Source organism: Brachyistius frenatus, unplaced genomic scaffold (assembly GCF_029030835.1).
Source record: "Brachyistius frenatus isolate BFR_SWC_R1_liver_20210118 unplaced genomic scaffold, ASM2903083v1 Contig_26, whole genome shotgun sequence".
NCBI classification, from domain to species: domain Eukaryota; kingdom Metazoa; phylum Chordata; class Actinopteri; family Embiotocidae; genus Brachyistius; species Brachyistius frenatus.
The window spans coordinates 2,431,753-2,456,024 of record NW_027210625.1 but is presented as its reverse complement, the minus strand read 5'-3'; the positions used below and the strand labels follow the sequence as shown (position 1 = coordinate 2,456,024).

General features: G+C 43.9%; 1 protein-coding gene across 1 annotated transcript in view; it reads left to right on the top strand.

The window, feature by feature from the left end:
- The first annotated feature begins 15,449 nt into the window (after positions 1-15,449).
- The window catches only part of LOC138620760 (Krueppel-like factor 7), a 33,657-nt gene continuing 24,834 nt past the window's right edge, over positions 15,450-24,272 (top strand). The window contains exon 1 of the mRNA XM_069698234.1: positions 15,450-15,782. Coding sequence (XP_069554335.1) covers positions 15,681-15,782 — 102 coding nt within the window. The 5' untranslated portion in view covers positions 15,450-15,680. The remainder of the gene's footprint in view (positions 15,783-24,272) is intronic.

Below are 24,272 nucleotides of genomic sequence, written 5' to 3'. Positions count from 1 at the left end.
GGTCGAAATGGGGCCGGCTGCTTCCTGAATTGTTAATAAACCCTCTCAGAGACCTTGATGAGTGTGATTGATTGGTACTGGCCTGTAACAATGTGAACCTCTTCAGTGCACTCAAACTCATTTACCTTTCACCGGCTCTGCCTTTCAATTCCTTTTTGTCTGACGGCGGCTTTATCAGCGCTGATCCTCAATAAGCCTTTATGTCTCGTCTTTGAATATTAGAGTGTAGCAATGCGGCCCTAACACAACATTCATCACAGAAGCTAATGGTGAAGAGTCACTTAACTCCTGTGAAAATGGTCAGACATAGTAGGAGTGTGTCTGCTATCAGTTTTTTGTTTGTGCTGCTGTAGGGAAGATAACACCACTGTTTGTGTGTGCTACATGGATATGCATGTCCACTAAGTATACTTTATTGCGTGCGATTTTACCTGATAGCGATCAGGTTATGTTTGTGCTCTTGCTCGGCAGATAACTATCGCTTGGTGCGTGTGTGTTTCTGTGTGTTACACCTCAGACAGACAGGTAAACATCATCGCCGGCCCTCCCTTCTTCTCCGTTCAGATACCGTCTCTCATCTTGTTGACTTCACCTAAGCCTCCAGATTGTATTTTGACAGCGCTGATCATCCCGCACCCTCCCTGGCATCCAACACCAGACACGACGCCGCCGCCGAGATCTTATTAAACAGAAAGGGAGACAGGGAGGAGGAAGTGGTGCAGAATCAAAATAGGAAGCTGAACAGACTTGCACATCAGCATTGAAACGAGAGAGTAGAGCAGATTTTAATAAAGAATAAAAAATAAAATGATGCCCTTCTTTTGCAGCGAGGTCAATTTTGCTGAGGGTTGCTCAAAAGCACTTTAGCCGAGGATGAGAGAAAAGCAGAGAAAGAGAGGCGTGTTGGACAGGAAAGTGCAGGCTAATGTGTTGTCAATGCTGAAGCGACACGCCTCCGACTGAGAAGATAAGATAGAAAACCCCGGCAGAATTGTGAATGTGGTTGCCAGGGAGCATTACAAAACAATCTATGCATAGTGGAGATGGGAGCGGAAGAAGAAAACATTATTCAAACATAGGTGAGGAAATGAAAACGGTCAGTCAAAAAAGGAGAGGAGTATCCTTTTGTAATATATTCTTGATTTATTCTGCACAAGCTGGAAAGTGACTTAGCAAAGGCCCATTTGGCAGCCTCTTATCAAAAGGGAAGACTTTTTACTTTTACGTAACCCATGTACTCGACTAACCGAGCATCTTTTCCCTTTACCTTTCCTCCTCACCTGCCCGCCACTTTCCTCTCTCATTTCTTTTCTCCTGCCTCTTAAGCCGAGGCCAATCTGTCCCTTCACCATCCATCCACTTCATCCCCCATCTTCACTCTTTCTTCCCCCCTCAGCTCCGATCACTCCTCCATCTCATCTTCCTCCCTCTGCTGCCTCCCCCTCCTCTTTCACTCAAGCTTCGCCATCTCATTTCTTTTTCTTTCTCCCTCTTTGAAAAGCCTGTTGCTGATCCATCAGGCTTGCTGCTGGAGTATGTTCCCACTCGTTTCTCACAGTGAGTAAAGTCTCTCAGAGGAGGCGGCAGTGGTGCTGGAAGGTAGCTTCTACTTCAGTACGGTACCAGCCAGTTATTAATTACTCCCCAATTCCTCATCTGTCTGCTGAGGGAAGTAATTACGTCTCTGCCCGTTTCTCCCCCTCGTCGGCATCCGAAATGACGCGATAACCAGAAACCCAAATTACTCCTGCTGATGAGACAATCATTGAGTGAGAAAGAGCAAGCCGAAGATTTTTCAGCCCCACTGTGCTTCACCCATCGGGGTAATGGCACCTTGATTCGGATTGGGATGTCTCCCCGACGCATTTGTGGGGCGTTTCCAATTTCCACCTTGCAAAACACTAGAAGATGGGTGGAGAGAGATAGACCAAATGAATTAAATGAGGATTTTTTTTTTCTTTTTTTCTTTTCTTTCTGTTTTTTTTCTTGCTCCCAATAAGACAGTGCAATCATGTGGAGGTTCCAGCTCCAATCAGCATTTTGCAGCTGGAGAGGAGCAATGATGGAGGAGGGACATTAGCACCGGATCCTCATCTGCCACAGAAGACAGAGGGAAAAAAAATGGGTGGAGAAACAATTAATGATGCTTTTCTTATTCTGTCTTTCTTCCTTTCGTTATTTGGCAAAAAAAAAAAAAAAAAAATTGGTAACCAGGTGTATGCACACATATATTTGGCATATAATTCAGCCTGAGTGTGTTGTGCACTTTTGTTGGAATTTCCCAATGCAGTATATTGCATCTCGTCTCCACTCCGTCTCCGCCCTGGTTACCTTTTAAAAAGGAAAGTAAAGTCAGCCAACATGTTCTCTATTGGAGGAGGTTTATGGGACTCATTAGCAGACAGAAGTTGTTCAAATTCATGTTTTTGCAGTGTGTTTGCACAGCCACATTTTCTGCTCTCTGTAGGAGCCCCGTGTTAGGCCCAGTCGAGACTTCTCCGAATGCATCTCCTCCCTGCCTCCCTCTTGAGCTGCCAAACTGCAGTTTAAATGGAGCAGAAGAACCAGCAGGCCAGTGCATCTCTCTATATTGTATTTCAGTAGCTGTCAAGTGCTTATTGATTGGCTGCGCTGGATTAGGATGGCTACATTGCTGCAGAGAATGTGTGAGTGTGCAGTGGATATACTGTATATATGTGATAGTTCACATGTGCATGTGGAGGTCTCTGAAGTGGCAGCAAGCGCCCTCAAATCACGGCACCTAATCCACTGCTCCCCTGCTTTATTTCTTTTCTCTTTCCCATCAACCCTCGCTAACTTCTCTTAGCCTCGTTGTCTTCGGTCCAGAATGATTTGGATCCTAATAGTCTTTTTACAGCCGCCGGCTAATGTTGCCATGGGGGAATGTAACAGGGCCATAACGAGACAATCCCATCCCATATGCAGAGGATATGAGGGTGAATTTGTCTGCTTCAACAGTGACAGGAGCAATCTGTACTGTGGGGCAGTTCCAATGAAGAGCCCATCGAAAAAAATAAAAAAACTCAGTGTATTCAGGATTATGGTGTAGGAGCCCATTGAAAATCTAATGGACTAGTCACATCAAATAGACTCAGTAGGAGTATGCTCAGAAGAGTACATGTATGCCACCATGCACACACACTCACACACAGCAAGAGAAGCCATTACCACCAGGGGTTGGGCCATTACTCTCTGTCCAGTATTCCTGTGTGTGTGTGTGTGTGTGTGTGTGTGTGTGTGTGTGTGTGTGTGTGTGTGTGTGTGTGTGTGTGTGTGTGTGTGTGAGTCCGAGTCATAATGTTTCCAGTCCCAGAGGGGTTTGAGTACAGTATGGCCCTCCTGAATAATTACCGCGGACCTTCTTGTGTAAAACGCAAAGGCAATAAAGAGACCTGCGATATTGCATTGTGCACATTACACTGATATGAAGAGCGAGGAAGACCGCTTGAAAACATGTCAGGTGGTAATTTAATAGACCTCCAATGAAAACATTTTTGCTGCTGCACAGTCATGTGTGCTGTCTGGCTTTTGAGGCCTTTACAAAACAATGTACCAGATGATTTAATGTTTTCAAAAGACAACCCTTCATATTAGAGTGAATCTAATCAAAGGCCGAGACATCTTTGCCGTTTCAGGTTTATGGTTTAAAAGTGTAAGGAAACAACAGTTAACGTCATGTGACTGCTCGGGAGCATCAATTAGGCTCCAACACAATTAGACACAAATTAAAGGTTCCAAACACAATATAAAATGTAAAGTAATATACAATGTAAAATACACCACACAAGTACTTTGATTTATTCAGTTGATTAGAAGTCCTCTCAGGACTGTGTGCTCCTGCAAAGATTTATTGCAGCTCAACGAGCATCTTCCCCGCTCTCCTATTTCTGCTTTTGCACTTTTTTTCATGGGATAAATTACACCCTTGTTGTTCTTATGCAATGTTTAGCCAATGACCTGTGTGGTCTGTTAAAAGACAAGGTCCCACAGCCCAAGGTGAGGTCTCCAGATTGCCCATTTTGTTCAAAGTTTATTGTTCTTGTGAGAAATGAAGGTAGAAAGAAAGTAGTAAATGCAGCAATTCTTCATATCTGAGAGACTGACCAGTTTCGGTCATTTTTGCTTGAAGGACAAACCTGCCAAATAATTTCCAGTCAGCTGATTAATCATTTCATCAAATTGTTGTTTCATCTTATTGACTTTGGTGACCTAACCAAAAAACATAATTTTTCACAGCACACACACTTTGACTTGTCATTGCATGGCAAACACAGGTGTTACTAATAACATTAACAATGGCTCTGTCTTATTGGAGCGTCACAGGAAGCCGCGGCAGGGTGACAGCGAGCAAGCAGAAGCACAGGTGCAACCAATAATATTAAAAACAACTGCATTTCATTTAGGCAGGTTAGTTCCAGGGTGCTGCTATTGTGCCCGCTGGACCTCTGGCATCACTTCCTGGGACGCATGACAGAACTGAGTCATCCTAAATTAAATTTGTTTCATTTGTGCATTACCTGCAACAAGTCAAAAAGTCCTCTGTGAAAAGGCCTGATCATAGCAGAGCTCATTCAAATTTCAACCTGAGCAAATGTTCACATTCAGGATACTACATCATGAGTTGTTGAGGTGAGTGATATCTTAAGCCTAATTGATGCTGCTGACCAATCTGCTGACACGCCTGGCTGATTAGTCCCTCACCCTACTGGTTTTGTCAAAAGTTCTTATCTAAAACTGAGTTAAATTGAATTGAAAGGTGAAAAGTATCTTTGATGTGAAGTTGCATTAAATACATTGCATCAACATGATTTTAATGTGGGTTTCAAGGTGTAGTTTCAACCTGCTACACAGTGAAATATGTCCATTAAAATGACGTTGAAGTAATCCATATTTTAAGGTAGATGTCTTCCCCTTTTCTAACTACATTTGCGAAAAGTAGACATTATTAAAAGTATTTTGAACAGGTGCTCTCCAGAGAGGGAGAGATAATAACATATTACTCATGATAATCAAATACTTTCTTCGGTGTTCAGGGTAATGAAGTGGTCTCCTTCATTTCAACACTGAATTTCTACAAATCCAGTAGAGTAAAAAAAAGTTTTTCAGTCATATTTTCCAAGTAGCAGTACATGGATGTTCCTGAAGAGCACGTGTTTTAAAATGTCACATCGTGGTGTAGGTTTAAACACATTTATCTATGCCAAGCCGCCAGGCCGTGCTGGGAAGGGTGCTACGTGCCTGCCATAGGCTGCCTGTTCCCTCCGATTCCTCCCCCCACCCGTCATAATCTGCGTAAGTCATCCTTGATTAACCCCTGCTGAATGACTCTAATTACAGCCAATTAGCCCAGGCAGAATGAGACGCTCTCCATGCAGATGAACACGATGGAGAGGGGGAGGGATGGATGGACGGATGGAGCAGGGGGTCGAAGTGGAGGTGTGGAGAGCCCGGGATGTGCAGGATGATTGAGGGATGGAGGTGCTCGGGGCGTGGAGAGAGCCGGGATGCGGTGGGCGGTTGAGAGAGAAATAATGAGGAGATGAAAGAGAGGAAGGGTGGTAGAATCTAAAGAAGCCACGATGACTATCCAGCCGTGCGGCACACCAGCCAAGCAGTCATGGATAAACACTTGTAGGGGCAGATTAGCAGTGAAGAAGTATTTCTGCATGGAAACCCCATGTTTTCTGAATCACTTGCTCATATCTCTAAAATCAATGCAGTAATCACATTCGGCATCAAATAATCTGCTTAAACAGTTTGTGGGGATGTTCCCACTAATCCAGGACACATTGTGTGTGCGTGTGTGGTTTTTGTATGTTTTTTTCATGCATACCGTGGGTTAAGGCTAAAAATATGAATAGTGGTATCACATGATCAGTGCATCCTGTTTGTTTACCTCCTCACAGGCTAATAGAAATATTAGATAATGAACAGTTTGGTTTGTGTTGCTCAGAGAGGCTTCTTGGAATGAAACATTGACCTTAGGCAGGAGTCAGCATGTTTGTTTGCTGTTGGGTCTGTGCAGTACTCTAATAGAACGATTAGCAGGATTAAATGACAAGATGTCAAGAAGAAACAATTGTAAGCATGAAATTCAGTTTGCTCATCACTTGAAGTATTTTTCAACCTGCAAAAACAGTTATATAATTTCATCTATTGCAAAGACAAGTTTTCAAGCTTGAGATGCTACTGAGCTACATTATGGGACTTGTAGGACCAAGAGTTTTGGGGACTTGATCCAAACTGAAAGTCTGGATATCGCAAGCTTTGCTAGAACAATTTTGATAATTCTTAATGGAAGAAAAAAAAAAGGTTCCTGGTGATCTGATAGGCGAGAAAAAATATAACTGTCTGACAAATACTGTGGGGGAAAAAAACGAAATGTTCACCCCAAAACAAACTGTCCCTTTAAATGATAAACATATTGTCCTCCAGTCCCGGTCCTTTTTTCTTTTTCCTCTGGACCCTCCATGTGTATCCATACAGCCTGCCAGCCAGGCAGGGCGCTCAGAGGCCTACCTACCAGATCCCCGTGCCAGCTTCCCCCGGCCCTCCCCTGCTATCAACCAGCAGCAGGGGTGGAGAGGCCAGACTGAAGAGCCCACTCAGCCTGCCCAGTGATTGCCTCAGTCTATCATCAGCCAGAAGATTTCTATTATTGCAGATGGATGATTGGTCTGGCTAGCTGCCGGCCTGGCAAAGCAAGCTCATTTTAGAGCAGTTTGAAGTGCGAGATGAAGCAAACGGGAGGGGGTTCGACGAATTGAAAAGGGGGATTTGGTGATTTGGTGTTGAAATAATGGAGCAGAAATGGTCATAATGACAAGGCACGCTTACGCCGGGAGCATTATGCACAGAGGACGAGGTTGTCAATGTGTACTGCCTCTATTTCCAACAATTTAGACGATAATGGGGAGTGCTTTCCTGCTAAATAAATAAACGCCCCTCTCTCAGAACAAGGAGTTTGTTTACTGTTTGTATGGCGATGCTGGATCAACCTAAAACCCTGTGACAAATCCATTGCATCTGTGTAAGCGTCATGCTTTTCTCTTCCTTCAGTGAGACATCAGAACCGTTTGCTCATTGGATGAAAGGTGTTTTAATAAAATGAGTTTATGCACTTCAAGAAAAAAGCCTTGACTTAACAAACAAACACCTTGCGCCACTTGAGCTCTTTGTGTGTATCTGGTTGGAATCTTTCACTCACTTTTCTGCAGTGATTTAATAGCAAACATACAGTTCCCCCCCCCCCCCTCCTCCCGTGCACTGCATCATACAAAAGAGTATTCTCTGCAGAAAGCCAAAGGGTTCATACTTGAGTGCAGCCTTGATATCATATGACTATCTTATGGCTGCACCCGCTCCCCCGTCCTTCATGTTGTTGTTCTGCAGCAAATCAAATTACCACAACACATCTCGGCTATGAATATGACTATTTAAAGCACTTCACGGTCCAACTTAGCAGCTTTGGCTTTACTTTACTGCCTGACCTGAGGTCAGTTTGCTCTGTTGTTGAAGCTCTGGACTCTGCAACCTGCAACCTGAATCGATAGTCTTAAGGGAATTTACAGTATCTGACTACATGGCCTCTGCACTTGGGAGATTGGAGAAGTACAGAGGAAATGCAACCCTACGTTTTTTTTTTTATACAGTATTGATCGCCGCATCCAGAGCTTTAAAGTAGTGTGTTACAAAACAGGGGCAAATATATGATGCTCTTTGGAAGTTCCTCTGATGAAAGCGCTCTGCTTAATTATAAGTAGAAAATGTGTGGATGTTAATATGTAAAAGTAATTTCCACTGTCTTCGTGTCCCATTTTGGAACAACAGTCTGGACATGTATTATCATCTTAGAGCCAACCATCACTTTACTCTTTGCTTTTTCCCTCCTCTCCCTGTGACTTTATTTCGTTTCATCTGTTTACGTTGCAAAGGGGCTTTGAACCTCGGTTCATTGCCGGCTCTGCGGCGGCTGCTGTCACCTGCTAATGTCACCGGTAATGATGAGAGGCTGGTTTTTCCTTGAAACGGCGTCACCGAGCCAGGACTCAATCATTTCATTTAAGCAAAACAAAGTGCGACAGCGACAACTGTGAACCAGCCAAGAGAGAGGAGCGGCGGCGGTTTCGTCTGCAAATCATTCCACTAACACCTTTGAAGTGGTGACATGCCTCTGGAAAATGTAGCAAGAAGCTCCCGGTTTGCGGGATGAAAGGGGAGTCAGCTTCTTGTCAACTTTTGACCTCTATGTGTGAGAGATCAGTTGGGGTTTGGGCCAGCTGCCGCTCCAGACGCTGCTGCCGTGTTTGATAAACGACGGGGAGAGTTTTCGCCTGAATTGCAGCTGAACTGCAGAGGAAAGGAAAAGTAAACCGAGTTAAAAGGAACTCGAATAAACTGAGCTAAACTTAAACAGGTCTGAATGGCATCAGAACAAAAATCCACTCGCTGGGGAATGAGTTGTTAATCTCTGCTGGGTCACTGCTGGGCCTTCTTTGGCTTAGGACACCTAAGGAAGGCGTATTGAAGGTACACAGACTCTGCTCTTCCATGTGGATGACAGCTGACCCCGCTTCTCCTTGAAAATTAGATGGCTTGACCTTACTAGAAGCACTTGGTTATCTGTTCCAGTTATCAAAATGTCATAAATATTTCAAAGTTATTGCCAGAAAACAAGTGACCTGAGGTGACCTAATCCTGGTTGACCCCTGGCAGCTGGCAGCACTGGTCGAGATGGGCTGCAGCTCATTTGAAGTGGGCTTTATTGAAGTGTAAGGGTTGAGGTGTGGTGATGCGCGAAGCTGCAGATGTATGACGATATATTAGATGTAAAGAAAGGTATTTTGCAGCTGAATCACTTCTCTTTTAAAGGATTTTGGGGAACTGCACAGGTCCTCAGGCAAATTATTGTTGTAACACAGCAAGCCAGATTCATGTCAAAATGTAAAAAGAAAAATATTCACTCAGAATTTTGGCATAATGTGTTACTACTATGTAAATTAGCCCTAAAACCACATCTTACAAGAAAATACAAAACGGTGCATTACCATTAAAAGCATATGGAGATCACATCAGTCAACAGCCCCCACTGTTAAATTATCACTCCTGACAGTCTAAGAGTAACATTTAGCATTTGCATTAGATTCCCTGTGAGGATTGTTTTCCAGCACACCACCCTCCTCATTGAATTCAGCTTCGAACCTGTGAATCTAGTGCGCGCTAAGCCCTAACACTGATCGCTGATGCAGTGGGCGTGCTGTCAATATTGGCTCATTCACTGTGAGTGAGCAAATCTCCCCTTGACATGGCCAGCCATGCGAGTAATAGCTAGGATTAAGATAGGAAAGTACACACATGAATATACAAAACACAGTATGGCGCGGGCGGATCTGAGGCGGCTGCCGAGGGAAATCACCGAGGCCTCAGATGTGCGGCGTGCGTGGAAACAAGATTGACTGGGAGCTCGGACATGAAAAGACTCTTTCATTGTCAGTGACCCTGATGACGAATGACACTTTCTACATTTGAAGCCATTGTGAATCTATCAGCGTAATTTAGCCCGTTGTACGACTTCATCTGACAGGATTGAACATTATACAGCCTGATGATGTGTTTCACAGAGTCTGTGTGTGCACCTGTAGTTGTTGATTCCAGATAATGTAAATGTATTCTTTTGCTGAGAACAAGGTCAGCTGCTTCATTATAACTCCAGTTGCCATAGCTCCCTGCGAAAAGGCGTTTCATTCCTCATCATCACCGCTCCTGCTTTATGCCATGTCAACACCTGAAAACATGCACGATGTTGTCTTTATTCTTAGTTTTAATTTGTTCTTTGGCAACATTTTGCAGCTTGTGCCTCCTTCACAGATGCTCCATATGAAAAAGAAGCATTTCTCTTTCTATTTTATTATTTTTAAATAATTGGAGTGAACTTCAGTCTGACTTCTCTTTTTTCTTTATCTGGATTTATTTTACTCCCAACCTTCCTGGCAACAGTGAGCTTATAACACAACCCTTGTCATGCATAATGCAATCATAGCCACAAACATGAGCAGAAAACAGGCCCACCAACATTTATACATCCACAGACTCTGAATGTGACACTGTCCTTGGCTAAAATAGCTTATCTATCAGTGAAAACAGGCTCCAAAAAAACCAAAGCGGCTCCATTTTCCTCATTCTACCTTATCATTTTTTGTGTCATGAACTAAATATGTGAGTGAATTTTCTCACTAATTGGACGCCTGACAAGGGGCATTTTTCTTTGGCATGATGTGACAAGCGCTTACAAAATTTTCCTTTCAGTGGCCTTCAGAAGAGGCCAAGGCCAGACGGGAGACAAAACTAAATGGAACGGCGAATCATAACCCACATTTTCAGCTGACACTGATGTGACGTTACCTAACAGGCGGGAGGCAAGATAGAGGGTGAGAAGGAGAGCGACTCCGGAAAAACTGACAGGGATTAGGCCCTATTTGTTTCACTTTTTGACTACTCCTCCCTGCCTGCTTGCAGGAGCGTGAGTGCAAATGGGTATTTCCGTCTCCCACTCATCGTCGCTTAATTGGCACTTAACAGCTGCCCCTCATGGCCTTCCTCACTGGCAGTGTTTCCGCTGGCTTTTTTCCTGGCGTAGGAAGCAGCAGCGTCGCATCAAACATCACCCAGCTGAGAGGGCACTTTCTCCTGCACCCTTTACCCCCTCCCCCCTCCCCCTTCTCTGTTCCTTACCCTTGCAGCTATCTCGTGTGGGAAGGAGTTTGCACCCCAGACAGCCCCGAGCGCTCATTATCGCTTCTCCCAGTCGGCCTGTCGCTCTGAAATCCACCCCTTCTTCCCCCCCTACTCATCACCCGTCTCCACCTCCACCTCCACCTTCTCCCCGCTCCCCTGGCTTTTCCCCCTATGGAGGAGCAGCACGAAGAAGACGTCGGGATATTGAAGATGTTCTGCATCCAGGCTCCGTGCCAGAAGAGACAGTGCATATGGCAGACATATGGCCACGTTTTCAAAATCTTATCTTTATTTAACCAGGCCCATCAATCACGCGTAAATGTCCTTTTCTTGCTGGGCAAAAGGCACATTTGAGAAGAAAATGTGTTTGGTTTTATTTCCTCTAAGCAAAAAGGTTATCATAATATTGCACTGAGGCAATTTTAACTGGAGGAAAAAGCAGCAGATTTGTGTAAATGTTATGTTCAAACACATCAGGGCATGTGGATGTCATATTACATTAAATGAGGCAAAATGAGGCAAAGCACCGACTCTCAAGGTCCCTGGGTTTGCTGGAGACTAATGGATACAGGGGCCAGCTGCGGAGTGTGTTGCTGCAAACATCAGGCGCTACTCTCAATGTAAATTGACTTGTTTTAAGAAATTTGGTGGTCGGGCTTACAGCAATGTAATGCTAGAGGGAAAATGCATGAAACTGCATTGGAAACAGGAGAAATAATCCTCTTTTAAAGAGACGCTGGTTTTACAACATTGAGCATTTTGCTAAATTACATTTTCTGTTTGTTGTTGTCGCATTTTCAAGCAACGCAAATGCTGAATAATTCCCTACACGCTCAGCAGAAGTTCAGAGCAAAAAGGTTTGCAAAATAGGAAAGTCACAGTAAAGTGGATATTGCAATCACATGGCGTTATGAAGTTTTAACCCCAGCAATGTCAGCTAACCATATTAGCATTCCCACATGGGGGAAGGCTGTGAGTTGGAATAGAAATGGGCTGGTTCAGTGAGCAGGGGGAGTCTAGGTCCCATTCGTCTTGTCCTGTTTAAATACACTGGTTAACTCCTGCCAACAGGGAAGCCATTCAGCAAAAGGCCAAGGGCATCTGTCATGTGTTCAGCACATTGATATTGTCCCCTTCCATCTCCCTCTTCCCCCCCCTCTCTCTTCCTCTCTTTCTTTCCATCTTTTCTCGACTCTTTGTTAATCTCCGCTTCTCGTCGTCACTCTGCCACCTCTCCTCCTTTCTCCCTCTGTCTCTCTCTGCCTCTCTCTCACTACCGCTCCTCCTCTTTTTGATGAGGGGAGTGAATATGCAGAGAGCTGACATGATTAGCAGCCTCATATCCCCATGATGGATGGTGCCTGCTCCATTATTAATATAGTAAAAGCACCAACTGCCAGGTAAGAGCAATGTCAGCATCCACAATATAACGCTGTGTGCCCACGGATAATGGTGAGCACTTATTTTTTATCTATGATATGCATGGGCTTCGGGCCGAGGAAGAGGAAGAGGCTGAGGGAGGTACACGGCAGAAAGCGGGCACTAAGATGAGGCTTTCACTACCACTAATTCCCAATGATGGCATGAGGGCAGGTCACTGCAAAACAAATTATTTCAGCAACTTCGGTATGAAATAACTGCATTTCCTCCAGTGTTTCTCCAGTTTTTATATTAAAAAAAGGTTGGTGGGTTTTTTTTGTTTTTTTTTTTTAAACAAGGTGTTATAAGAAAAGGAATAATAATTGAAACGTGAATTGTATGTCAAAAATGAAAAATATACTGTTAATATTGGGATGTATAGACGCAAAAGGCACTTAAAACTCAGCAATAAAGTTCATGGTGACCTTAGTCATGTTAACTGTAGCATAGGCATGCTGATATTTAAGCATTCTTTCATAGTGTATAATTTAAAGTTATACTGTTATTTGTGAGCAGTTCTAGACTTTATTTATACAGTATGAGGTTATATTTGAGTTATCTCATTCATGACACACTATAACCTGTGTGTATATATATATATATATATTTACAGATGTGAGAATTTGTGGACTCCAGAACTTCATTTCAGGCTTATGAAGATATTATAGAAACCTTTTCACCTTAAAAGCTATAAATCTATGTTGTGTTTTCCTACATTTTTTTATTTTTTGTGATGAAACACAAACTCGACAGTTTTTTTCATGTCTGGCTTTTAATGCCAGCGTTGTCCTACTTCCTCACTTCACTGAATAATGCATTCTCGTTTATGATGCCTGGTGAGTTTATGACATTTCCGCTACATATACCATCAACACTGGACAAAAAAAACAAAACAAAAATCTCCTCTGGTAACCGCCTTAAGTTTATTCCTTCATTATTGGGAGATTACATTTTACACATGATGAGTTTTAAAGTGAGTTTAAGTCAAGATCATGACGGTTAGGGAACTTTGGTCATCATCGCTACAGTAATAAACACACCTTCTGTAGCTGGGGTTATTGAAAAATCATGAACAACACTGGCTGTTTATTTGAATCAGGGAAAAAAAGGTGTTCTCCAGGTTTAAAATCTGATGTTTTGTCAACCCATACGTTCAGCCCAACATCCTCCGTCAAAAGACTTTGTCTCGCTCTAACAATGTCACATCTTCCTTTGTTTTTGTCACATCTGCTAGAGGTCTTTTTTTACTTGTTATTTTGCTGATTCTTTGCTCTCAACTTCTCAACTGTATCTTGTCTTTATGTCTTTATTGCTGTTTGGTTCTTTGTTTTAGGTCCATGTTGAGCATCAGTCCAACCCCACATCTACTGGACATCCTCGTGGAATAAGTCAGCTCTGACTGGTCAGTATTATAATTCCTTTTTTGTTATTGTTGTGATGTTAACATGGTTCTTTGAAAGCTTGGCTTATATGAGCAAAAAGCAGCCCCTTCTTATGAAAAAGAGTTCTGTAACATGGCATAGGATAATTTTCTTTATGGTGACAATGTGTTTTAACTGGTTTAGCAGAGAACAAGCTGCCCTAATCCAAGTAACTGAACAATGCATAAAAACAACAGAATTTATCCGTTTAATATTTTACACTTCAGTCAACCATGCAGAGATGGCGTAAACAGAACAGGCATGCTCGAGTGTTGTTTTCTGCTAAACACATGGCAGCCTTTAGTGATGCATCTACATGTCTGTCAGGCATTTTCCTTCTGTTGTGTCTTTTATCCATTCTTGCTGAACACAATCGTGGCAGAGAAATTCAGAGTGGGGTATGAGATTATGTCTGAGGGAGAAAAGGAAGGTGCAAATAATCAGAGAAAAAAATTGGGATGTTAAATAAAAGAGGCACCTGTTAAGATGTAAAGAGCAAAGGGAAAGAAGAAAAAAAAAACGAGAGACAGACTGAGGCAGGAAAAAGAAATGGGAAAGGGAAAAGAGTGAGTGGTGTCAAATGGATAAATGTCAGCAGGAGCTTCATCGTCCGTCTGAGCTGAGCTCTCCCTCCCAAAATGCCATGTGTAAATCGCGTAGCTGGGGCCCTCAGCCAGCCTCCCCTAGCACTGTAATGAGATTACAGACCTCTACAACGCTGTGTGTGTGTGTGTGTGTGTGTGTGTGTGTGTGTGTGTGTGTGTGTGTGTGTGTGTGTGTGTGTGTGTGTGTGTGTGTGTGTGTCTGTGTGTGTGTGTGTGTGTGTGTCTGTCTGTCTGTCTGTCTACAAGACAGAGAGAGAATACTATTGAGCCTGTGTGGAAGTGTACAATTTCGATGGCTTACACGGGGCCAGCGAATAAGCAGCATTACTCACACCAGCAAACAAGACATATCATGGAAGATTTGGGTACTTATTTATCATTACACACACACACACACACACACACACACACACACACACACACACACACACACACACACACACACACACACGGTGGACTTTTTTTCACCCCTCTTTACTTATAGCACAAGCTGCTGAGCTGCATAAAAAAAAAAAAAGTGCAGAGGCTGATTTTTATCAATGTGAGTCAGTGAGTCGGTCTCTTGTCTGTCACATGTTAAGATGAAAACTGTAGGCTATGGACAACCTTTAACCCCATCATCTTGTGAGGAAGTCCCTGTTTGATGACCGTGCTGCTGTAACATTAAAATGTACAATAAACACATTCAATCTTTATGGCAATGATATCAATAACACTGTCTCTACAGGAAGACTGAAACAGCATTATGGTTATATTATAACAGATGATAAGTCATTTTAAGTACAAGTTTACTCTAAACCCATTAAAGTATAGTCCCTATAGGAACATCTTTTTCCTGTGGTCTAATGCCTCATCCTGCATTTCATATAATTAAACATTTACACTGTGAAACAACATATAAGCCTAATAAAACTGTTTCCAGCTCCTGTTTGTGAGCACATGATGTTTACACCACGGCTGTTCCTCTCAGACTAGCCTTTCAGACCTTCTTCCAAATCTAATATACCCATCCATAAATAGCTCACCTATCGAGTCCATATTTGGCATGAGTGACGTGGCACCGGAGCCAATCCCGCCAGCTCGATCCGCCTAACCCCGCCTCCCCATGCTCCGCTGCTGCTCTAAAAGCCCCCCAACCGCCCAGTCGCCTTAAATGGACAAACAGGGGAGTTGATTGACAAACTGAATCACGCCCCTTCGTTTACCAAGCCCCTCCCCTGCTCTGGCTCCCTATCAGTGTCTATTTTGGCAACACGGATACGCATGGAGCCTCCATCACCTCCAGTCCCTTTTACGCACCGACTCCGATAATGCACGCAGGTACAGGGACCATAACCGCCACGTTTTCAGCCTCTATACTCCGCTATTAATCTCATTTTAAGGACTAATATGAAAGAAGTGGATGTAGAGGTCTGACAGAGCCAAGAAAGGGGGCATATTTCTTGTGGATCATTCTTGTTTTCCATCACCGAGCGTCAGCATGGATGTCTTGGCGAACCACAGTATCTTTCAGGAACTTCAGCTCGTTCACGACACCGGGTACTTCTCTGCCATGCCGTCGCTGGAGGAAAACTGGCAGCAGGTACGTCTCAACTTTCAATTGCAGCCGCTGTACATCCATCATTACCCAGCTTTAACCGCGCTGTCCGCTTGCTGATTTGTAATCACATGCGCTCGGGATGCAGGCGTCAACTTTTCCCCAAAGCGTGGATCTGTGTAGCTGGGGCATAAATGAGGAGATGAGACCGCGTTCTATCACTCGTATATCTGACAATTTACCGAAAGATGGCAAAGTGGATAAGAAGCGGACGCACACAGGCGCGTAATAAAGCTGTCATATGCGATTTGAGAAGATGAAGATGTGAATCCCATAATAGGGACTGAATTGTACGTGAATAATACATCTGCATTCCTCAGATTAGTGAGTTGAGAAGCCCCCCCTCACCCTGCATGGGGAGAAGTCCCCTATCTTATTCATTATAGATATCCTAACATGTCTGGCTTTGTACCGTCTTTAAATGCACTAGTGAAAAAAAAAGCACAGCATCACACACTCACTTCCTTGAGCCAAGTTCAGTGGATGATGGAGACGGAGATAAAGCACGAGGATCCACGCCGCCACATGGCGATGAATGCGTGGGGGGAGAAGCGCCAGCACTTCACACGATCATTACTGCTCTTAGATATTCCTAAAGCACACCACATCTGCCTTTCCTTATGATATCAGTGAAAAAAATCCACTGTGAAGTGTATAATTATGCCTCTATGTGTGGGTTTGAGGTGGCTGTGGCTCAGTGGATTTCTTTTTTTTTTTTTTTTTTTTTTTTTTAACTGTTTGAAATGTGAATGTTATACTGGGGGAAATATTCAATTCTAACATTTTCTGCTATAGAGATGTTTAAAATCTGTACTTTTTGACTAAGAAATTTAGATTTCTCAGCCAGATTTTTTTATATTTTTTTCCTCTACTGTCTCAAATGAGTTTCACCTGTCATGCATAGGACAACCATATATCTCCAAACGACCCTCCTACTTTCTTTTTTCAGCATTTAAGTCCAAATACAGGTCACGCAGCCCACCTGCATTGCTGCTGCTGAAGATGATGCTTTCCATGCTGCACTGACCAGACAAAAAACTAAAAATCATTGCAATTTGAAATTTGATACCGGTATTGTTCATGAAATAGGAGCTTCAGTTTTTCCCCACTTCTCTGCTCCATGCTATATGGAGGGAGGAGGAGAAGGGTGGAGGAGAGAGGGGGGTGACAGAGGGAGAGATGGAAGAGAGGGAGGGAGAGACCGGTGCGTGACCGTGGATCCATTCGTTGTGGCCAAGCAGCCTAATTGGCATCCTACTGTTAGCCACCGACGCATCTTTTCATAACAAGTCTCCAACTCCCTGTCAGTGGATTTTAAATTGCATGGGCCTACGTGTACCATATGCAGTGCGTGTCTCTCTCCTGTTTCTTACCCACAGACTGCACATCAAAATCAATACCCGATGCAAATGCAAGGGAGAGACAGCTGCATGTGTAGGCAAAGAGGCTGGGAAATCTCTTATCTGTGGAGACTTGACTGTTTGCAGTGTTTTCCCCACAAGACAGCATCCATTTTAAAATGAAAGAATATCAGGGGAAGTTTAATAACCAGTTTCTCTTAAATGTAGCGGCCTTAGTTTAATTTATTTTAAACAAGCAGAGATCTGCTCTCATTTAGCAGCTATACAGTGCGACTTTTACGTTGGATATGTGATTTTACAGATACATTTTTCTGCCTCAGTCTGGGGTAAATAGAAACGCAGCAATGTCCCAAGTTTCTTTCCTGATGGCATCTATTTATCTAAGCAGTGAGCTGACACACTTTTTGCACCTTGCGCTGTTGATAAGGTGTTGATTTAATGTCATTTTCAATACATAAAGATTTGTTTCTTACCACAAATCCTGATCAGAAATAGGAGGGGAAAAAAATCATTAAGATTGGGAGAAAAGTATGATTAATATAAAAATTTAAAAAAAAACTTCCACCCAGCTTTTGCTCAAAGCATTCGAGGTCTTGTGACCCATTACGAATCACTGGAGTAAATATCTCAGAAGTTAATTTGGAAAACAAGCCTCATTTTGGATGAGAAGATCCAAATGCATCCTTTTGAGCACAAGGATTATGACTTGCCTCACACTTTGAACCCCCCTTCTCCCCATACAGCGCAGAGATGTTCTTGGCAAAGCAATCCTTGTGTTCATTGTAGCGGCATGAAGACGCCACTGAGCCCTTCCTGAATACAGGAATTATGAGTTGTGGCTCGCCTTAAAAGCTTTGTCTGCAGCCACAGACCCGCAGTTTGAGCAGTCCCCTCTGTATTCCAGGCACAATTTAGAATTTGATGCTTTTATGGGGTCTGATGGTGAGATAGGAGGCCGTTGTAGTCGGCCCCTAAATGGTTCCCTGAGATGCGATGGCAAGAGTGATGACTGTGTCCCCTGTTGGTGTCTGTGAGGCATGATTCAGGCGGTTATAGGGGAATGGGGAGAAGAAAAGGAGAAAAGTGTTTTGGAGGTCTGCAGATGGTACATTTGAGGCTGCTATTTGTTCCATTTTTTAACCTAATAGTGCCAAACTGAACTGTGCTGTATCGCCTCCAAATCCCAGTACATTTGGTTGTTCAGAGTTGGAACAAACAGCAGGGCTGAGCTGGATTTAGAACAAGCGGAGCTGGTCAGAACCTCCTCATTATTTGCGCTACCCAGTTTCTCTCAAAGCGAAGACTACACATGTTATTTTGCATCTTCATACCAACAGAAATGGCTTGTTATCTTGGCTGCAATCTCCACTGCTTGTTATGCTCTTTTGTAAACTGCCGTTGGCTCAGATAAGGCCTCATTTGGCTTCACTGTCGAACATTTATTGGCATCTTCAGAGCTTGTCATTGCTGAAATATATAAGACAAAACATCTGGACTTGATTCCAGCCTGATGACACGACCTCATCCGCAGCACTTGACCCTGACGGGTAGGATGTAACGGGACACCACCGATTGCTGTCTGTCATTGACCTCAGGACACACTCCATACCCTCCACACATATATTATCCTTTAGGGGTTCAGCACACACACACACACACACACACACACACACACACACACACACACACACACACACACACACACACACACACACACACAGTGCACACACACAGTGCACACACACAGTGCACACATGCAGACTGAGTGCTTGATGCCTAACCAAGAAGAATGTCTGCATTATGGGCTTCTATATGTGGATGTGGACTGATTGTACTCGGCTTCGGTGTTTATCAAAGCGAAGAGAGCAGCCGGGCACTCTGGTGCAACCTCTGTATGCAAGCCACGCGTGCTCGGATGCATCCACTCACATCCAGCTCTTGTCGATAACACACACATTTCTCAGGCAGCGGCGGCGGCAACTCCATCTGGGGATGGGGGTGGCGAGCATAGAGGTGGAGGAAGTTGCCGAGCATGCACATTCTCCCCACTGCAGGGTTTTGCATTTCACAGTCCGGTGGGTTTGAACCCCCCCCAGGAGTGACGAGCTCACACACAGATAGACATTGAGAGAAGACGAGGGGCGGAGAGGCATGGTGTCCCGATGAGCAGGAGGAAGAGATGCAGATAGATGCAGTCGTTTTGCAGTTTGACTGAGGCCTCAGAGGGAAAAGTCGCCCCACTCTGGGCTGTTAGAGCGGCAGTCACGGCCAGAGAAATGCATCAGCATGGAGACACTCTCAGCCTCCAGAGACATCATGCCGAGAGAAATAAAGAGGAGAAGAAGTGACATAAGATAGAGCAGAGAACTGTGAATGTATATATAGATATAGCTATGCATCCATATGCAGCCTGGTGTATGTGTCTGTACATGCACGCTGGTGGGTTTGTGTCTCAGTATGTTATGTAATCCTCAGTAGGCCACAGCTGCTTTCTCACACACAGCAGACATGCTGGGGAGCGCAGCCAACTGGCCCCCTCTTTCCTGTCTTCGTCTTCCACCGTCCCTTGTTTCGCCTTTCTCTCTGTCTCCCCCTTTTTTTTCCCAGCTTTCCTCTTATAGAATTAGCACAGTATGGATTTTTGATCTCTGCAGGGCTGTTGTGTAAGCTAAGGCTCGCTGTACACTGCTCAGTTGTGTTGAAACACAGTGCTGCCAGGTAGCAACGCTCGTCCAAGTGGCTTCAGATGTTAGAATCAGTATTTCCTGCCTTGGAAGGGAGCTAAAATGCACCAACCAGTTTTAAATCACATCTCGTATGTTCTGGACGACCTTTCACTGGCTGCTATTTGATGTAATTTTATGCAAATTAAAATTAAATCAATCCTGTAACGGGCACAGTTCAGCATTCTGCGAGCAGGCGGCGGAAGGACAAACTGGGACTTAATCTTATTTGTCTCAAAAGAGCGCCTGGTAGTGTTTCCGTTCCTGGCATGTTGCTTTATTGAAATGTCACATCACCTATAAGTATGAGATATGGAATTCCAGAAATCTAAATGTGTTAAATGTCTTTTAGTTTAGCTGACGTTGGGTCCCGTTTGAACCGAAGTTTTCTGATCAGCTCGTACTGCCTCATGATGTCACAGATGTCGATCGTGTAATTGATTTCTCACATAGTTGTTTTGCTCGCCTCGTACTTGTTGGCGGTCTGAAGATCTTGAAGATGGATATCACGTAGAATGTATTTGACGTGGCCTGGCCCGTGACGTGCCGATGCATGAAAGGAGGCCTTTGTGCACAGTGTAGCATCTCTGCTGTACTATTTAAGGGTTTTCAGCCGCAAGGTTATTGCATCAGTTTGATTCTTTATTGAGAGGAAGACTCTTGTTTTCTTTTTAAATTTGGCTCCTTAGCACAAGAAGTTATGTTTCTGTTTTCTAAGAACTGTTGCAGGTCAGTGTTTAATCTGTGCATGTCTTAGATGTGTTATTTCTCCGTTATTTTAACCTTGGAACATGTTGTGAATACATGTGTCGTGTATCTGGTCTGAGTGGATATTGTTTCATGCAGGTCCAGAATTTAATTATTTTTCCTGGGTGCTCTCTGCAGATCAGGGTGTGTTTTCTGATGCACACACACTGTCACATGCAGGTGCACAGCTTTGTGTGTCTGTGTACGTTGTGTAATGAGATGTGCGAGCGACCCCCTGACCCAGTAACATCCATTCTGCCATAAGAGCGCTTAGTGAACCCTGCCACCTCTGTCTCATCACTCAGGCAGCTGAGAGGCGATTGCCAGTGATAGGTGCCGGCTACTGCTTTATGGGCGTTGATGAAAAGGTGGGAAGCACTGATGAAAGAGAGGACGGCTGAGGAAGTATTCATTTGTCTGATGCGCTTGTGACTGGACCATCAGGAAAAGAGCTAGAGGAGGTGGTGTAGGAGGAAAAAAAAAAAAAAGGCAGAAGGGGGGGGGGGGGAACAAGCACATCTTTATGTATGGCTTCCGTCTGTGAAACGCTCTGCCACCCCAGGTTTGATTAACAGTGAGAAGAGGAGCCAGTCATTTTTTTCGCCTCACACCAGCACACATGGCTTGGCAATGACTTTCACATCATTTGAGGCGAAATCGGGAAGCCGTTACAGCACCTTACAGTGATCCGACATGCTTCGCTGCTGCCATCCGGCTTGGCAACCGCAGGGAGAAAAGAGAAAGGAAGAGAAGTCTCAGACACTCGTTTTATGCTTTGGAATCACCAACTCGCTCCCTCTCTCTTTATCTCCGTCTCTTTTGCTACCGCTCTTTGACAAATTCTGAGAAGACAGTTTTGACGAAGTCACAGCTGCCTTGTTTGATTTTCCCTGCTCTAACCCTTATTTAAAGTCAGCCCCTCTACAAAAAAGTTGAACTCAGGAGAGTTATGCAATCAGAATTTGGCACAAAGCCGAATAAAGGCCCTTTTACACAGTCTGTCATGAATAAAAGGCACATAGATTGAAAAAAGAAAAAAAAAAAAGTAGATCTCCTTCTGTTATTTTAATATAGTTTCTTGCCATGGCAGGACAAGATGACAGAGAGCTCCACATCGAAGAGGAGCTACTTTAACACAGCATCAGGTGTGCTTATTATTATGGCAAGTAGATTAAGTATGTGTTGGTGGATGAGGTGATGTAGCCTCAGCCTGCTTAAATAAATCTAGTCCACAAAATCCACAGAGAGAGAGATTAAAGCAAATGAACAGCTGTTTGACTTTTTATCATGTTGCTGCTGATCTTAAAGGAGTAGTTCAACATTCTGGAAAAGAGTTAAGAGTTGAACATGAACCTAAAGCCAGGAGGCAGTTGTGTAGTTTGAAGACTGGAAGACATCATTGCTGCTCATGTTGCCATGTAGCTTGTTGTAATCAGAAAGACATTTCACTTTGTGTGTTTTGTTTCAAATAATGATATGTTTTAAATAGCATGTAAAATAATATCCACAAATCACTCTATGCAAAAGGGGCTTGACTATAAAAAGGCTCCAAGTTGGTTGTCTCGGTTACCGTCTCCCCATCTTCGGACTTGGACCATGATTCGTTTACTCATCCAGCCTCCTCACATATTTGTATACCCAGTGGCTTCTGTAATGGCCGCACATTCGCTCTATGTCCAGGCATTTTATAGCCATAATTGGCTGTGACATGCAAGGCATTACATCCCATCTTCCTACCTACCTGTTGCTAGGCAGCCTTGGCAAGCAGGAAGACCAGCTTTGGCCTATTTGTATGTTTAGCTGTCAGTCTGGGAGGCTAATCCCACCCCAAGGGACTCGAGGCCATCCAGAAACCGGAGATCCAGCCATGTGGACCATCTCTCCCTCTGAAGATGGAGTGAGAGAAAGAGATGGGAAGGGAAGGGACGAGAGAGACAAGGGCAATTTGCCCTAAGTAAACACGGCTGCTTGTTGTTGTCATCCAAAGCCAGTCATCAATCACGGCCCTGAGCTCACGCTGGCAACAGCCGCAAGGACGTGACGCTCTCTGAAGCTGGTCGGATAGTTTTTATAGCAGGACAGTCATTGGTGAAGATCATAGCTGAGTCCTCAATGCAGGTCCGGTTGAGTTTTTAGGAATGTGTTTGTAAAAGCCTTTTAAAAGGATGTCATCTCGGCTCGCTTTCAGGGTGTCCAGTAAAGACGTAACGATGCCACTTAAGAAGGAGTGTGCGCTTGTCTTCGAACTCCAGAGAGGTTGTGTGTCTTTGTAAGTTTGTGTACAGTCACGTGAGCGAGTGCTTTGCATGCTAGCCTCAGCTGCGGTGGTCCAGCATGCAAAGTCTGTGTTTCCACCTGCCATGGCTCGCTGCACCAAGGCTGCCCGGCTGATTGGCCGGTGTGTTGGAACATTTTCATCACTATCTCCCTCCCTGCATCTGTTCTTCGACCTTTTCTCCAAAGATGTGTCGCTTTCTTCCTTCGTCACTCCTCTGTTACCTTCATCTCCCTTTATTGTATTTATACCTTTTCATCCTCTTCCTCTCTTCTTTGAGATTAAGCTTCAATCCCCCCGCTCCCCCCCCTGTTGTATTTGTTTCTCTGTTATCCTCACTCACATCATTTACTTAAAATTTACAGAGCATCGCACCTGTTTTGGCAGCTTGAACCCAGGGGTAAGGTCTCAGTTGGGGCGTCAGAAATAGATTAAAAATGTTTTCCATTGTCAGCAGCTGACGCTACATTCACTGGAAGATTAAACTGGGTCCCAAATTACCCTAAAGACACAGATATCTCGTGCCAGCTGGGTACGTCATGTAGATTCAGTCATTCCAAGCCCCTGCAGCGTCGAGTTGTCTGAAAAAGATACGACTTGTATCCTCAAAACCAGACAGATTCAGCTTGAATTGGGATTAGCCTATATGTCAAAGCCTGAAAGCACAGTTTTTCACGTCAGAAAATGTTATTTCAAACTGCGTGCTCGGAGGAAAAAAAAAAGGCTGTGTAAGTGTCAGAGTCGACAGACAGAGTGGGGTGAGAAGATTTTGCACCCTGCTTAACTCCTCGAACGGCCTGGGAAGTGCCCTTCTGTGATTTAATGAGACCTGTGGGAAGAGCCATTCATCAGCGTGACAGCGTACCTCTGTTTCCCATTGTTCTGTTCTGGTATGTGAGGGGAGCAGTGTGTGTTTTAGCCTTAATGATGGGCCGGCAACCCTTTGATTAGATGAATCTCCTGGTGCTAATTAAGATTTAGGCTGCCAAAAGACATCTGTGTTTATGCCTTCTTCCCTCTCTCTCCTCCCCTGTAAGCGCTCGGATGTGAGGGTGTGTGAGCCGTTTATGGGATGTCTTACAGGGATGCTGATTTTGATAGTTTGGCCCAAACGGGGAGTGTGGGTGGTTTCCTGTGGTCAAGATAAGTGCAGGGCCTTGAGCAGAGGCAATGGGTTTAAACATATCTGGATGCAAAATTGTTTGTTTTTTGTTAAAATGTTGACTTCTTGAAGGTAAAAATTGTCATCAGTGCATAAATGCTCCTTATTAAGTTGTTTTTATCTGTATTGAGTCTTAAAAAAAAAAAAAGTACAGTACATATATAAATCATGTTCTTTTATATTGTGCATAAATAAGTGTCATTGTTG